The 17,820-nt window shown below is 45.2% G+C and overlaps 1 protein-coding gene across 1 annotated transcript in view; it reads right to left on the reverse strand.

Moving 5' to 3' along the window:
• The window catches only part of LOC149310025 (ATP-dependent 6-phosphofructokinase, platelet type-like), an 84,190-nt gene that overhangs the window by 59,139 nt on the left and 7,231 nt on the right, over positions 1–17,820 (reverse strand). Inside the window, exon 2 of the mRNA XM_089533513.1 lies at positions 16,390–16,773. Within this exon, the coding sequence (XP_089389639.1) occupies positions 16,390–16,773 (384 nt within the window). The remainder of the gene's footprint in view (positions 1–16,389; positions 16,774–17,820) is intronic.

Here is a 17,820-nt window from a genome sequence, read left to right on the forward strand (position 1 = left end):
TCCAAGCTGAGATTTCATCTATTCATGAACTCCCAACTTGATTAGAGTGAGCATATTTAAACGCCTGAAGGTTTTATATATCCTGAATCTAATGTATGACTCAAGAGTACAATTTTCTATCAGTACACTCACTTTTAACAAGAAGTGCAGTAGGAGAAAATAAATTCACACCCAGATTACCAAGGACAAGTGTCCCTTGTGGTCTGGCAAGGCAAGTTGTCTAGCAGCATATACATGCCCTCATCCTAACTGACTTAATGTTTTATCATGGTTTTATTGCTAGATTTTTATGGCATTATTTTTACCTTGCTACTCTACACTGCTTTGATAACTGCTTAGGAATGGCACAGGAAATAATGAGCTCGCATGAATTACAGCTAGCTAGAGGAAGGCATGTTAAGTCATGCTTACAAGACTATATATTTTTGCCAATACAGTAAGGAACTGGCACATGCAGAGGACTCTAGAATTGTTCCACATTCAATCCTATGCTCTTCCAGTTGACAAGGGTGCAAAAATACCTGGCTGGATATGAAACAGCTCCATATAGCTATCTGCTAACTGCTCCCTTGTGCCTCACCCCAACAAAGAAAGACAGTTGTCTCACTCTCTGATTCAGCAGACTCATAGCACTTCTGGATTTCTCTGCTGATGATCAGCTTATCTTGTATAAAATCTCTTATGTAAAACTGTTTCAGCCCTTAGACTGATAATTACTCACAAGTCACATTTAAAGTAGCCATGTGTCTCACTTTATACAATAAAGAGCTACAGGGCTGTCCTCTTGTTGAAGCTGAATCAAATCCAAGTCCAGTTAAAAAATAATGGACCATGAAGCGAAACCAGGAGAGGTTGCAGCTAGCTGGACAACAGAGTGAATATGGGCTGTACTAAAAAACACAAAACCCTGAGATCCAGCTACTCTAGAATTGTGAAGGAACAACCCATGGAAACTTTAATTTGTGGATATATTACAATTGCTACAACAAAGCTTTTATTGCTGTGTAACCTGAGATATACTTATGGCCTTAGGGTCACCATTAAGTCAGAAACCACTTGAAGGCAAAGAACAGCAACAAAAGATTCAATGATACCTCTAAGATTAAACATACCAGTAATAAGTCATACTAACATTAAATCTAAGAGAAGTACAGAGAGAGAGAGATCAGAAAAGCAGCAAAAATGTATTGATTGGGCTCTTGTTGGACTACTATTCAGTTCATGGCAACATAAGCATGCGGTTGTGCATTCTCAGCCTTTGTGTATCCTTACATCACATATTCAACACAAGAGTTAAATAGCACAATCCAAATCCAAAATTCTAAGAAAGCGGCAGTAAGCTTCACACGGGACAGGGGCAGTTCGATCTCAAGGGAGTTACTTTTCTTTTACAGATGAAACTGAAATTTTATGGCCTGTCTTTTATTGCCCTTTGTCCCTGGTTTTCACATGGCCAAGAAGGGAACTGGCCCATGCCTACACTGAGATCCCTCAATACCATCTTAACTGACAATAGAGTAACATTTGAAACAGAATGTAGGCTTGTAACTTTAACATCATCACTTTTCTTCTCTTGTATAATTTTAAACATCTTCACTTGAGGAAGAAGCCAGTGAAAGCTTGTATAACACCACACATTTTATGAATTGGAGTTGGTCCAACAAAGGTACTGCTACTTTGTGGATTTTGTTGGATATTCCTGCACGGTCAACAGGGCTAACCCTGAATACAGTATGACCCCAGTAACTGTGCGGAATGTATACCTGGACTTATTCTGGAAACACAAAACCACAGATAATCATAAACCCTATTGAAATGAATGACTTCCAGCTGAAGTTGACCATAGAGTTGCACTGGAGGGCCCAGAGATTCCTAGAAGGAGCACTTCTCTTGGCATTTCTAGGTTCTCCAGTGAAACTGCTTCTGCCAGAAGCATACAAAAGAATCACAATGGAGGACCTAGAAAATGCCTAGAGGGGACATATTTTTACACATATTTTTAGGACCCCTGGTGGCACAGTGGTTAAATGCTGGTATTGGAGCCATTCACAGCCACAAGGTTATGAGTTCAATCCCAGGCAGGACTCCAGGGTCCACTCAGCCTGGCATCCTTCCGTAGGTCACTAAAATGAGCACCCAGCTTGTTGGGGGCGATTAGCTTACATATTGTAAAGCTCTTAGGTAGTGCACTGGTAAGCAGTATAGAAATGTACTTGCTATTGCTATTGCTATTGGGCATGGGTAAGTGAAACCATGAGTACCAGTCCCACAGATACAGGGGTCATATTGTATAGTACAATCAATGCTTGACTCCTCATGCAAGGATTTATACTACATAACCTCAATGTATGATCTCAGCCATTGTTTCCAAACCTGAATGTTGCTCCAGCCACAACTGCTAAAGACAACCTTACCCTCATAGTCTCTAGACACATTCATTAACAACCACCACTGTCTTTAGGAACCTTCAGCAACAACAACATGCAGCAGAAATTAGTTGGGGGGGGGGCTCTCCCCAGGCCAGATGAAAATAGTTCAGAAATGGGGAGAGGGTCTAATTTATATCAGCATGCTCTATGGAAATCTTACAGAGCAGTATCAGTCATTGTGCTGCAGTCATATCCTGTCCGCAAAATGAGAACTATCATTTTATCTATAAAGCAACGTTGAAGCACTTTAGAATGGAAAATTAGCACTGTGTGTACTACTTAAGTCCTTTCAAAAACAAACCATGTGATCTGCAAAATGAGCTAATATTTTTCTCACTGTGTAAATCAGACTGCCTGGATTTGGCAAACTAAAATGTGGCAACACAGAGAAAATGAAATTTCTGGCTGTTTGGAATGGGTGGAGTGGACAGTTAGGGGATGGAAAGGCTGAATGGACATTGATGTAGTGGAAAGGCCAGTGCAAGAGAAAAAGAGTAGGGAAGAGAAGAGAAACAGCAAGGAGGTAGGGGACCAACAAATGGGTTTGCAATCCATGCAAAACTGGTATGGGCTGGATAAATATGGGGGGAGAGAAAGAATTTTTAAAAAGAAAAGTGGGTGGGAGGGAAAAGGGAGCACTGGCTGAGCATGAGACTAAGGGTTTTTAAGCCAGTCAGAGCCTGGTACTTCCACTGGTTCATCAATAATAGATGCATGGCAAAGTGAAAACGAGAGCCATTGCTCCATATTGCATAATACAACAGCATGACTCAAAATTGCGCTGCAGAAACAATTCACCAATAAAAGCACCCAGAACTTACTGATTGAATGTGAACCAAACAATTAAACTACTTGAATCAAAGAAACTGTCTACAGGCCAATAAAATACCATTAGACATCCTGGAGCTATGATAATCCCATAAATCATTATTAAAGCTGCTTAATTTATGTCTTTCAAAACGGAATCCAAAATATGCCTTTCACAGTCATGTCCTCAGCTTATCACATTTGTCTCTCAGTGCTTTTTATAACAAGCTTTAGCCTAAATCATATAAAAAGAGGGGGATTCCTGGTTTTCTGGGATTACTTTTTCTGCAGACCCACTTTGTTAACACATGTTAGCTGCTCCTTGGAATTGCAGTTCACCCTTCCTATCAGCTAAAATAAGTATCTGGTTAGATTCTGAAGTTCTCTCTAGTACTGGTATTGTATTTTAATGTAATTTGTTTGTCTAATGCCTCCAACAATTTTTCTGCTATTGATCACCAAGCTCAGGACTTACCTCCTGTGCTAGTACTCAGCTGAGTACCTACAGAAGAAATAAATCACACCAGGGATGGAGCAGACCAAAGATCCCTTTTGGTCTACCACTCTCTTTCCAACAACAGCCAACCATGTGTCTCTAGTAGCTCACAATTAAGCTGTGAAGGTGATAGCCTTTTCTTACTCTCTTTACTCAATATTCATTCAGAGGTACAAGTGGGATCTGCAACAAAATGGTGCTGTGTATTATCACCTCCTAACAGAAACACTCCTACTGATGTTTCCAGCCACCAATCCATGTCTTCATACAAGATTACTCCACTCATTTCATGTCGCCAATATATTCCTCAGTATTGCTTTCAAACTGATCAAGGGAGGTAATAGTGATACTTTATTCTGCTTTGGTCAGGCCTCACCTGGAATACTGTGTCCAGTTCTGCGCACCACAGTTCAAAAAGGATGTTGATGTGCTGGAGTGTGTCCAGAGGAGGGCAACCAAAATGGTAAAAGGTCTGGAAACCTTGTTTTATGAGGAACACCTTAGGGGGCTGGGAATGTTAAGTCTGGGAAAGAGAAGGTTAAGAGGTGATATATTATCCCTGTTTAACTATTTGAAGGGATGTCATATTGAGGAGGGAGCAGGATTGTTTTCTGATGCTCCAGAGACTAGAACACAGAACAATGGATGCAAGCTACAGGAAAAGAAATCCCACCTCAACATTAGGAGGAACCTCCTGACAGTAAGGGCTGTTTGACAGTGGAACACACTCCCTCGGAATGTAGTGGAGTCTCCCTCCTTGGAAGTCTTTAAACAGATGCTGGATGGCCATCTGTTGCGGATGCTTTGATTGTGAGTTCCTGCATGGCAGGGGGTTAGACTGAATGACCCTTGTGGTGATTCTAAGGAGTCATCACAGCTAAGGCACAAAGGAACAGGTGAGCAGGAAAAAATGCCTCTCCCATAGTGCCTTGGCTTTGAGGATCCCTCAGAACTAACCATTCAAGAAGTAGACAGTGTTATGTCAAGCTAGCAGAGCGGTGTCAATGGTTCCCTCTATGACTAGGGGAGGGAGGTGCGTCCCTTCAACCTTCATGTGAAAGGAATGGGCAAGTGGCTACATCTCAGATGTCAAGAAAGACAAAAAGGGGAATGTGTAACTTAACTTATAAGAGGAGAAGATGACTAATAAAAGTTAGGAGATATATTTGTTGTCTTCCTTCATTTCCAACTTATGGTGACCCTAAGGCAAACCTACCACAGCGCGCACGTGTGTGTATGTGTGATTGTAAAATTGTTACACAATCTGAGCCTGAGGTCAGCCTGAAGCTGTGGTGAGTGAAAGGGAGGTGCTAGTACAGATCTACTATGTATAAATGTATTTTGTTATTGTTGAATTTGAAGAATTTGAGGACAGATTTGCCACTGAAGAAGACTTATGTTGAAATGTGTCTGGTTTGGCTATAAACTGAAGCCATATGTTCCCCCTCCCCATCTTCTGAAGATTCAGCCGAATTTATTTCTTCTGTGATTTATACATTATAGTGACAGATTTTTTTAAATGTAGACTATAATGCTAGTTTTAGATTGTGTAACAATTTTATGAATTTATTACAGTATATATTTCTACATCTCAGATGCCAAACACATAAGAAGTGGAGAGAGTTACTCCACTTTCTGCCTCAGGTTGTGGGAGAGCACTCCATGACTCTGGCGATTGAGCCTGAACACCTTCCTCATCAGGGTTCCTATTCACAGGAACTTTGTAAGTATTTTCAGACTTTCTGCTTAAATGCCAGAGGATCAAAAACAGTGGTTCCCAAACTTCAACTCTAAAGGGTTTTTTTTACTTCAGCTCCTAGATGCCCCAGCCAGCTTAACCAAAAGTCAGGAACTCTGGAAGCTGAAGTCCAAAACACCTGGAGTACCAGAATTTTGAAATCCCAGGTCTAAAGGATTGTTGGGCAAAAAAATTTGGGGGCTGGGCTGGGTCCATATCCCCTCCTCCCCACATGAAGACAAATGGACAGAAAGAGTTTAAAGAGGAATGGGATCTTTGCAATCCGCCCCCCCCCCAACAGGCAAATGAAAAACAATGCAAAGTCAAGATTTATGTCATTTTCTTATTTGCAGTCATAATAGAAATTCAGATTCTATCTACAAAAATGTAATTATGCTCTCATTCCATAAAAAAATGGATGTACTCAGCCCTCAATAGTACTCAGCCACTAAAGCTCTGTGCAGTGAAGCTATGCATAACAAATTGTGGCAACAGCTTTCAAGGAGAAAGCGATCTCTCAATGCTACAAGAATACAGCACAATAATCTAATTTGTTTCAATATTGAATCCTTTTCATCTGCAAATATAACTGGCAACACCTGACAGTTCAGAAGAGGATGGAAGACATACAGCATAACCCCAAAGAGTGAGGCATACCTATATGCCATTAATTTCAATGGTGTTTCAGTACAGATATCTATGCACTCAGATGGGGCCTGCACACTTGAGTTTTACCCATGCTCACCTCAGACAAATGGTGTCATTTTAAAAGGGTGAATTGTTTGCTTTTATTCACCTTCAAAAGTTTCTGTTTTGACAACAAATTCACAGAAAGTTTGTACACAAGCTAGTTACGTGCAGATCAATTTGATTTTGCATTTATGGGTAAAGCACACAGGCAGGAATCAGAAAACTAGTCTCACAATCTACCACTGCGTCATATGAAATCAGGTCCATATGAAAATGGTATTCAAGCTAAAAGACCACATTCACCTACATCTTCTTCTTTCCATTCTAGGCTGTTATCTAAGATAGAGTCCAGGGTTGTATTCCAAGTCATTGTGTGGTGAACTGTAATGCTAACTGTATTAGAATAGGTACAGGGTTTATCTTTGACTCCCTGGATGTTTTAGACTACAAACTTCCTTATTATCAGCTATGCTGCATGGGTTTTCTGGGAGATGGAAGTCCGATACAACTGGGAGACCAGCTTATCATGACTACAGTACTATAGATCCTAGAGAAAAGGTTAACACACCATGGTTGGCATTCTGTTAATGTCATTTATGGGTGTAAGTCCACCTTCTACCTATATGTTTTTCCCAGTTGTTATGAAGGTTGGTATTCTCTTCCTCCTTTCAGTGGCCAAAGCATACCTAGAATTACATCATCCAGTGAAATCCAACAGAGTTCTCCTGAGGTCTCACCAGATGATGTAGCAATTTTGCATCTAGCTACAGGGACACAGTCAGTTGCTTTTACAATTTTCTCCCCCACACACTCTCCACCACGCACTGAATGGTGGGGTGGGCTGCAGCAGCCCAGTGCTATGTCTGGGAGTGTTAAATGGTTAGCTTTAGCACAATTCTGCATGCAGAAACATTCTACACTGTGCCATGTAGGATGTCAGCCAAAGACAGAGCAATACTGAATATTGTATTATTCAGTAGTATTGTGGACAGCACTCCAAAAATCTCCAAGCTGCATGAAACAGCACAGTGGGGAGAAGGAAACAATGAACAGAGATGAAGCAGAAAAAGCACTCCTGTATGCTGAAAATCAACAAAAGTAGGAAAGAATTTGGAAGGGCGGGGATAGGCAACAGTGGCCCTCCACATGTTTTTAGATGGCAACTCTGGTAATCCTTGGCAAGGGCCAACAGGAGCTGCAATTCTAAACATCTAGAGGGCCACATGCTCCACACCATTGTTAGGAATAAAGATGTTTAAATTGGCTGTGTACAGATTAAAAACACCAAAGTTAACGAAAGCAATTTGTTTTCCCACAAAAAAGTCCACCACCAGACTGCTTGGCATTCTAACAAAACATACGAGTTAAAAGTTACGGAGGCTGAGAACTTTAAAGTTTCTATGTAAAATATTCAAGGCCCTCATTGTGAAGATTAGGAAAGCCATAATCACAGGCTCATGACTGCCAGTGAGTCAAGATTAATCTGTCTGTTTCTTGATGCAGATTGAGTATCCCTTATCCAAAACGCTTGGGATCAGATTTCAGATTTTGGAATATTTGCATCTACATGAGATGGGACCAGGTCTAAACAGAAATTCATTTATGTTTCATAACCACCTTATTATGCACATAGCCAGAAGGTAATTTTATGCAATATTTTAAAAATAATTTGGTGCATAAAACAGTTTGTATACACAGAACTAGCAGAAAGCAGATGTGTCAGTATCACAGCCACCCATGTGACAAAGGCCTTTTTAGGATTTTCAACAATATCTTTACACCACATTTTCAACAATATAAAATATTGGAATTAACCAACCACAGACTAAAAATGCACTAATACTTCACAGTGGTGGAGATACAGGAGATCTAGTGTAACCAGCCCAATCGCAAGGCAGCAACAAAGATGGCAGCAAGCCCTTGCTACCAGGCATTCTTTGGACTTCCTCACCTCCAGGGAGCCCGCTAGCAACCTGCTTTTCTGCCTGGCAAATGAACAAGCAGGAATACCACAGCAACTGCCGGGAGTCAGGGGAGTCAAAAGAATACAGGCTTACCACCACCTCTGCTGCTGCCCTATGTCATTTCATATATAAGGGCTTCAACATGTGTCACCATCACATGAGGCCAGGTGTGAAATTTTCCACCTGTTGCATCATGTTGGCACTCAAAGAGTTTTGGATTTTGGAGCATTTCAGATTTATGGATTAGGGATGTACTATTGTTACCAGAATTGCAGATGAGTGGCATAAAAGAGACATTACTGTTGGCTACTCTGCCATAAGCCAGTGGACATATAGTATTAAAGCCAGTGTGGTATAGTGGCTTGCATGTTGGACTACAATTCTGGAGATCAGGGTTGGAATCAACGATGGAAACCACCTGGGTGATCTTAGGCAAATCACTCACTTTCAGCCTCAGAGGAAGGCAAAGACTAGTACTTGCTGAACGCATCATGCCAAGAAAACCCCATGATAGGGCTGTCATAAGTCAGAAACAACTTGCAGATACACAACAACAATACAGTATGAGAATGATCAACGGATATGAGAATATTTTAATGATCTGCAGATTATAAAGAAAATTATGCCTCCTCTGTAATATTTTATTATACAGTCCATAATGATGGACTAACAGGAGTGAGTGAGAACCAGTGTAGTATAGTGGACTGGTGTCAGTCAGTCCATGATCTAATGGCTACTAGTCCATGGCAGGTTTCCAGCACAGAAATAGCCTTAGCTCCAAAATAAAGGAGACTGTTAAGTAATTTTATTTAGGATTGCAACTTTACTCCCTATGGTCTTATAATAATAACAAAAATATAGAGTGTACAACTATCTGTGTATACTGAATTTGGCTAGCTGGAAGATGTGTACATACATACATATGTGTGTGTTGTGTGCCTTCAAGTCGTTTTTGACTTATGGTTGACCCAAAAGTGAACCTATCATGAAGTTTTCTTCATAAATATAAATTTCAAATCCCATTTCCCACATACAAGAGAATAAGGAAAAGCTTAAATAATAAATGTGCAACTGTTATATGTGAAACGAAAACTAGCTGTAACACTTCCTGAACTTGAAACTCCACTAAAATGCCCAGACTAGCTAGAATGTATTGCGCCTATTACTTCCATTTTCTCTCCTCTGTGAATAACACTAAAACAAACCCCAGACCAAATGGCTTTTTAATCTGAACAAAACCAAAGTTGGGGGCAAACGTGAGTAAAGTGTGCAGAAATTCTGGAAAACTGGTGGGTCCAAAAGAGCTGCCTGGTTCACTTCTTTTTCCTCCCCTTGTCTTTGCAACTTCCAGCGCTTGCAACTTGTCCTCCGACTTGCCCCACCTTGTCTCAATGACCTTGAAAGATTATGACTCATGGGCAAAGACACAGCACGCTTATTCCCGCTGCCAGTCTTTAATTCCAAACTTGTTACATATTTCACTTTTATTTATTTATTTATTTTTCTATCAGGGCAGGTTATATGCCTCTCTTTCCCCAGGGAGATCCTCATAATCTCAATGCAGACAAAAGAAACATTCAGGTCTTAAAAGCAAAGTCTTTGGAATGCATCCAGTCTGATGCCTCTTTAACTACCATGTCTGAATGCTATGGAATTCTGGGAAACTGGTGCCACAACAAACTACAGTTCCCAGAATTCCATAGCACTTCACCATGGAAGTCAAAGTGGCGACAACTTCGATTATTTCAGCAGTGCGAATGCAGCCTCTCTCTCCCCCAATCCGTAAGAAAACAAGAGATGGGCTGAAGTCCAAATTCAAGCTCTCACCATGTGTACAGTGCAAACTTCCTCTTTTTTCCTCCTAAGCGATTCACATGCCAGTTGTGGCCTGGCCCTTTCCGTATCTGAGTTTATTTCGAAAGATATTTAAATGGAGGACCCAAAGGGGGGAAAAATTAAAATAAAAGTCCCCCGTTTCCCTCCCCTTCTCGCCTATGGTTCAGATGCTCTTGCTTTGATTATATAAGCCTCAGTCATGCAGAGAGAGGAGTGTGTGTGGGGGGGGGGGCAGGATTCCCACAGTGTTTCTACTTATACAGAAGAAAGTTTTACAGGCTAAGAAGCAGTGTGTGGCATCAGACCAAAGGTCTAAATAGTTTGGCATTCTGTTCACATAGTAGCCAACCAAAGATCAACCGGATGCCTGCAGTATCACCTTCCCACTCATGTTCCCTAGAAACCTGTACACAAAAGCATACGGGCTCCGATGCTGCCGGTGTCTTGTGGCACCTTAAAGATTAATAAATGTATTACTGCAACAGTTTTCATGGACTATGCCCCACTGTCATTCATGAAAAGCCCTGCTATAGATGAAAAAAGTGTTAGCCTTTAAGGTGTCACAGAACAATTTTTTTTATTTTACTGTGACTGAGTAACACTTCTACTTCTATGGAGTGAGTATATCGTCATCAGGACTACTAGTAGTAGTAGTAGTAGTAGTAAATTTTATTAATTTCCCACCTCTAGGGTCAAGGTACAGTGCAGCACATTAAAATACAAAACACAATTAAAAATATGTAAATCCACAGTTGTAATACAATACTATAAAATCAGTAAAATACACTCACAGGAGTTCATAAACAGATTTTAAAAAATCATGATTTAAAATTGACTGGATAGAAAAGATATGGCTCACAGTTCACCACAAATCTGTCTGGCAAACCCCTTTTATGGCTGTGTCCCATTGCCATAAACTGAATTTTAACTATGGTGCGAAGTACTTCTTATTGTCTCCTATTTGCATTTCCTCCCAACACTTAGTTTTAGTATTAGGGTCTAGTATTATGATGGATATCTTCAAGAGCCAGTGTGGTGTTGTGGTTTGAGTGTTGGACTAGGACTCTGGGAGACCTGGGTTCAAATCCCCACTCAACCATGGAAACCCACCAGGTGACTATCTCAGCCACGCATTAAAAAATAAAGTTTTGGATTTTAGAATATTTCTGAATTCTGGATAAGGGAGATTCAACCTGGACTTAGAAAGAAGCTCCAGTGTGTTCAGCTAGAAATACATAACAATTCAGCTTAAAATGCAGGGCCTTTGCACCTTGCCTCAGATCCTAAAATCTCCCAACAGTGAGCTAACGTCAGACTTTGCATACTCTCAGACTTTGCATACTTTTTCTCAGGGGAAGGCAATGGCAAACCTCCTCTGAACAAATCTTGCCAAGACAGCCCTGTGATAGGATTGCCTCCTGTCAAAAATGCCTCTTCAAAAACGACTTGAAGGCACAAAACAACCACAAACTAGAACTTAATACATTATTCCAAATGTATGGAATATTTTGGCTATGGTCTAATCACATTCTCCAATTGACATAGTGATTTATGAAAGGGAGAAGGAAGGGGAAAATGCTTAGCATTTTGAGCTTAAACATACATACACACAGACACACACATATATACACAGAGAGACAGAGACAGATATACTGTATATACTTAGAAGGAAGCTCCAGTAAGCTCAGTATAAATTCAGCATAATATGCAGGGCCTTAACACCTTTCCTCTGCTCCTAAGATTTTACAACAGTGAGTTAATAGCGCTTCACATACTCTCAGAGACCCACTCTTCCTTCGCCTGTACAAAGGACCTACAACCAGGGTTCATCTGCCTGCTCAGCCATGGAAACCTACTGGGTGGCCTTGGGCAAGTCACACTCTCTCAGCCTCAGGAGAAGGCAATGGAAAACCCCTTCTAAACAAATCTTGCCCTTGAGTCACCCTAAGTCGGAAATGACTTGAAGGCACACAATACACACACACACACACACACACACACTGATCCCATCAACTCACGCTGGTGACCTAACAGCACTTGGCACACTCTCTGAGAGCAGGGTCACCAGACATTATAACCACAAAGGAAGACAAGAGACTGCAAACTGGCTATCCTGTATACATATAAATTCATGCTTCTGCTCCAGATAGAGGACCTTTTGGCATTCCTCTTGGACAGAAGCCTGAAAGGGAAGGCGGGTCCTGGAAAAGGAGGACACCTGGCCATGCTGTATAAATATAAAGCCATGCTTCTTGGTCATGCTCAGAATGGAGGACAATCTGAAATTCCTCCTGGGCAGAAGGCTGAAATGGCTTTTGCTCCAAATGGAGGACCTTTAGGCATTCTTCCTGGGCAGAAGGTTGAAAGGGAAGACATGTCCTGCAAAAGGAGGACGTCTGGTCATGTCTCTGCTCAAAAATGGAGGATCTTTTGGCATTCTTCCTGGGCAGAAGGCTGAAATGGGAGGGCAGGTCCTGGAAAAGGAGGACTCCTGGCCACCGTGTCTTGCTTATTAGACCTGCCCAAAATGGAGGACGCTTTTGACATTCCTCTTGGGCAGAAGGTGCCAGGAGGCACCCACACAACCCATGCTGGTGAACAAACAGCCCTTTGCACACTCTCAGAGACCATCTCTGAGGATGAGTCCAACCAGGGGAGGCTGGGAGCCTTCGACACCGGCTGCCAATGAAGCCTTAATCGCGGGAAGGGTGGATGCCTCCCCCTTTCCTTTGCCTCCTCCTCCTCCTCCTCCTCCTCCCTAAAAGGCGCCCAGAGAGGATGCGCTGCGCTGATGCTGCTGCTTCCAAGCATCGTGACGTCGGGAGCCGGAATCCGCAGCGACTCGCCGAGCGTCACGTAGACACGGGAGGAGGAGCCCCGGCCCAGGCTTAGTTACACGGGAGTTACTCCGAGCAGGAGGGGGGGGGGGCACAAGGCACCCCAGGGAAGCATTTCCCAGGAGAAGGGCATCCGATCTGCACCTGGCTCTTTGCATCCACACTGGAGGAACAACTCGGGTTGATTCCGCTTTAAGGGTCGAAGCGCCATGCTCTGGAATTCTGGGCATGGTCGTTTGTTGGGGGACGGTCCCCCAACAAACGACCATGCCCATAATTCCAGAGCATGGCGCCTCGACCCTTAAAGCGGAATCAACCCGAGTTATATCCCCAGTGCGGATGCAGCCTTTGGCAACCCTGCCCCCATTCCCACGCGTCCTCGCTCGACCCCGATTCCCAGGATTCCCTAGCACTGAGCCAGGGCAGTTACTGGATAATTTTTTGCAGTGTGTTTTTGGAGCCAAGACGAAAGAGCGGGGGGAGGATGCTAAATTCCAAAACACACTGCAGAAACAGTGAGGCCACTTTAACTGCCCTGGCTCAGTGCTAGGGAGCCATGGGAATTGTAGTTTATTGTGGCACTAGGGCTCTCTGACAAGAGAAAGCTCAATGGCTCACAAGACTAGTTTCCAGACTTCCTTAGCACTCGTTTGTTGTGGCACCAGAGCTCACTGATAGAGAAGGCTCAGTGTCACAAACAAACTACAGTTCCCAGAATTCCCCAGCACTGAGCCAGGGCAGTTGAAGCGGTCTCAAACTGGATTATTTCTGCAACGTGTTTTGGACCTAAAACACACTGTACAGATAATCCGGTTTGTGACCGCTTTAACTGCCCTGGCTGGATGCTAGGGAATTCTGGGAACTGTAGTTTGTTTGTGACACTGAGCCTTCTCTATCAGTGAGCTCTGGTGCCACAACAAACGAGTGCTAAGGAAGTCTGGAAACTAGTCTTGTGAGCCATTGAGCTTTCTCTTGTCAGAGAGCCCTAGTGCCACAATAAACTACAATTCCCATGGCTCCCTAGCACTGAGCCAGGGCAGTTAAAGTGGCCTCACTGTTTCTGCAGTGTGTTTTTGATCTAGGTGTTTCCACCTTGGATGGTTCAGGGCATCTGTGGGGGCATCTAAAAGGACAGCAAAGCTGAACCAAAAGGAGGTGGTTGATCCAAAAGAACACAAAATGGTTAAACTGTACACAGAAGAACCTTCGCTTTGGCCCAGATCCCCCACCTGCACCTGGGCTGCTTCTCTACGTGAGATGCATCAGGGATATGTAGTTTATGGGTCGCTGCCTCAGGCCACATCAGGGTGCTTTGGAGAGCCCTTGGAGGCCTTTAAATTGGGGTCATAAAATGAAGGGAAAGAGGGCAGGTGAGAGCCAGCGTGGCCGAGTGCTTTGAGGGTTGGCCTAAAAGACTCTGGGGACCTGGGCACAATTCCCAGCCCAGCCATGGAAACCCACAGGACGACCTTGGGCAAGTCACACTCTCTCAGCCTCAGGGGAAGGCCATGGCAAACCTCTCCTGAAGAGGGTGACCAGATGTCCTAACCACAAAGGAGCACCAGGCACCGCAGAACTCAGGGCACTCAAGAAAAATGTAGGACCTTACAAAACTGAAGCTGGAAACGCTCCTATAAATGTACATCCGTGCTTCTTAGGCTGGCTCAAAATGGAGGACCTTTTGGAATTCCTCCTGGACAGAGGGTTAACATGGAGGGCATGTCCTTGAAAAGGAGGACGTCTGGTCACCCTGTATCAATATAAATTCATGCTTCTTAGTCATGCTCTGGATGGAGGACATGTTGACATTCCTCCTGGACAGAAGGTTGAAATGGAGGGCAGGTCCTAGAAATGGAGGATGGCTGGTCACTCTACTCCTGAATAAACAAACAAAAAACCAGGGTCTTTGGCAGGCGGGTGATGATGCTCCATCCTCTCTGGGAGGCCAGTCACAAGATGGGGAATGGAAAGGGAGGAGGAGGAAGGGAGTGGGAGCCTTGCCCGGGCTTCCCGCACGACCAGCACGTTGCCAGGCTCAGCCAGTGGAACCCCAGGCTGGGCACGTTGCTGCTGGCCTCCCTTCCCTCTTGCTCAAGTTGATCTCAGTTTAGTGGTGCCAGCTGAAATCGCCTTAAGCGCCAAATCCGCCTCCCCTCAGAGGTACCCAGGTGGGCACATGGAGCATCCTTCTAGAACAGCCCCTGGCCTCCTTGGCCCATCCATGTTGGGTGCCATCCAAGAGCCACCCACACAACCATCCCATAGGTCTACACTAGTTGCAGCTGCACAGCAGAAATAACCCAGTTTTTGACCCTGCCTGTAATTGCCACGGCTCCACATCTGTGGAATTCCAGGGGAGCTGTGAGCCATTGAGCTATCTCTGGCCTGATCTGGCCTGCAGAAATAACCCAGTTTGACACCACTTGAAATTGCCATGGCTCCACATTCTGGAATTCCAGGAGAGATGTGAGCCATAAAGCTACCTCTGGCCCCATGTGACCTGCAGAAATAACCCAGTTTGACACCAAGGCTGCATGCCATAACCCAGCTTGATGCCACTTTCACTGCCCTGGGCTCCATGCTGTAGGATTCTGGGATTTGTAGTTCAGAGAGCTGTTTAGCCTTCTCTGGCCTCATGTGCCCTGCAGGGATCATCCAGCTTGAGACACTGCCTGCAAGTGTCCCAGCTCCATGCTGCGGAACGCCAAGGTTTGTAGTTTTGGGGACTATTTCTCCTTTTTGGGTCTCACCTGCACTGCAGAAGTAACCCAGTTTGATGCCACTTTCGCTGCCATGGCTATCAATGTTATGGATTTCTGGGACAGAGCTCTTTAGCCTTCTCTGTCAGGTGCCCCATCAAGCTACAAATCCCAAGGTCCCATAGCCTGGAGCTGTGGCAGTTCAAGCGCTGTCAAAGTGGATTATTTCTGCAGTGAAGATGCAGCCAGGGACTTGGCGGGAGAGTCCGGCCCTGTTGCTTCTGAGCCAGGCCTTTTGAGGTCCCTCATCCCATGAGGTGGAAAGATGGTTTCAAAACCCATTTGTCTGTTCCTCTACCTCTAGCGGGGTTTGAGTGGTTTGGACTAGGACTCTGGGTTCGAATCCCAGGTGGGACAGGGAAACCCATTGGGGGTGACCTTGGCTAAGTCACACTGTCTCAGCCCCAAAAGGATGGCAAAGGCACACCACACGTTGCCAAGAAAACCCCACGATAAGTTGGTAAGGAAGGCACACTACAACAAGGGTCAGTGTTGGACTAGGAGACCCTGGGAGGGGAGACCAGGATTCAAATCCCGGCTTGGCCATGGAAAACCAAGTGGGTGACCTTGGCCAAGTCTCACTCTCTCAGCCCCAAGAGGAGGGCAAAGGCACACCCCACGTTGCCAAGAAAACCCCATGATAAGTCAAAAAGGAAGGCACACCATCCTAAGAAAGGTTAGAACTAGGAGGCCCTGGGAGGGGAGACCAGGGTTCGAATCCCGGCCAAGTCACACTCTCTCAGCCCCAGGAGGAGAAACAAAAAAACGTCGAGTCGGAAAAGACTGCAAAGCCCATCATCCTCCCCAGAAGAAGAAGAAGAAGGAGAACCCACCTTGGGCGTCCCCTCCGCTGGTCAAGACCCCGATGGCTTTCCCTCCTCCGGAGAGGTTCTCGAAGAGCTTCTTGTCCGGCATGTTGCTGGAGGAGGAAGAGGGCGAGGAGGAGGTCCTCTGGGCCGGCGAGGAGGCAGCGGGCGCCGAGGCGGAGGAGGCTGGAGCCCTTCCAGCCGGGGCCGAGGGAGAGGAGGAGGAGGAGGAGAAAGGCGCCTGAGGCTGCGGAGGAGGAGGAGGAGGAGACTGAGCCGGGGCCGGGGCTCCTTCCCGAGGCGAAGGCGAGCGCGACGGAGCCCCTTGGACCGCGTCCTCCTGAGCAGGGCCAGGCGAGGTCTGCACGCGGACGCTCTGGATGCGCACCGAGTAGAAGACTTTGCTGGTGTCTGGAGCGAAAGACAAAGGAAGGAAGGAAGGCGCCCGAGAGAGAGAGAGAGAGAGAGAGAGAGAGATGCTGCGCGGGAGGAGGATGCTGCTGCTGCTGCTGCTGCTGCTGCTGCTGCTGCCGCCGCTGTTGCTTCCTCCTCCTCCTCCTCTGCTCCTGACTTGTGACAGCCCTACGCAGAGAAGCCCTGATCCCGCCTCTCCCTTTGATGGGCAGGGAGGGAGGGCCAATGGGAGGACAGGGCCGAGGAGGAGGAGGAGGAGGAGGAGGGCCTCTCCCAAACCTGGGTTAGGCTGTGGGGGGGGGGACACAGGAGGAGGGGAGGAGGAGACGCTTGGCTGAGAGAGGAAGGGCCAAGCCAAGGGTGGCACTAGTACCAGGGCTGGTCTCACCCTCCCCATTGACCTCCTCCTCCTCCTCCTCTTCCCCTTTCCCTCCATGCAAAATACTTAGCCATACCTTTTTGGCCACTAATCCAATGACATCCAAACTGCAATACCTTTATAGGGCCGGCCAAAATGCATAACTGCACGTCGCAAGCTTTCGAACCCGCAACGATGACATGTTGCAAGCTTTCCAAGTCATGCTGGCTTCTTCCTCCTCTGGCCAACAGGAGGGAGGGGAAAATGGAAGATGCTGAAGTCGAAGGCTTTCATAGCCAGCATCCATAGGGGCTTTTGGGTGGGATTTTCGGGCTGTGTGGCCATGTTCTAGAAGAGTTCACTCCTGAGGTTTCCCCAGCAGCTGTGGCTGGTGTCTTCTTTGGCAGCATTGTCCAAGGACTGCTCTGGTGGCCAGCATGACTGCACCAAACACTCTTACCTTCACCCTCAGAAGTGGTATAGCCACAGCCACAGATGCTGGCAAAACGCCAGGAATAAACTTTTCTAGAACACAGCCACACAGTCCAAAAACCTCACCAAAAAACTATTGAAGCTGTTAGTCATAGGCCTGCATTTTCTGTTTCTGGTCTTAGTTCCCATGGTAAGGTAAAGGTAGTCCCTTGACATGAATGTCTAGTCATAACTGACTGTAGGAGACGGTGCTC

The sequence above is a fragment of the Sceloporus occidentalis genome, unplaced genomic scaffold (assembly GCF_023333645.1).
Source record: "Sceloporus occidentalis isolate IW3139 unplaced genomic scaffold, rSceOcc1.0.p SCAF_7, whole genome shotgun sequence".
NCBI classification, from domain to species: Eukaryota; Metazoa; Chordata; class Lepidosauria; order Squamata; family Phrynosomatidae; genus Sceloporus; species Sceloporus occidentalis.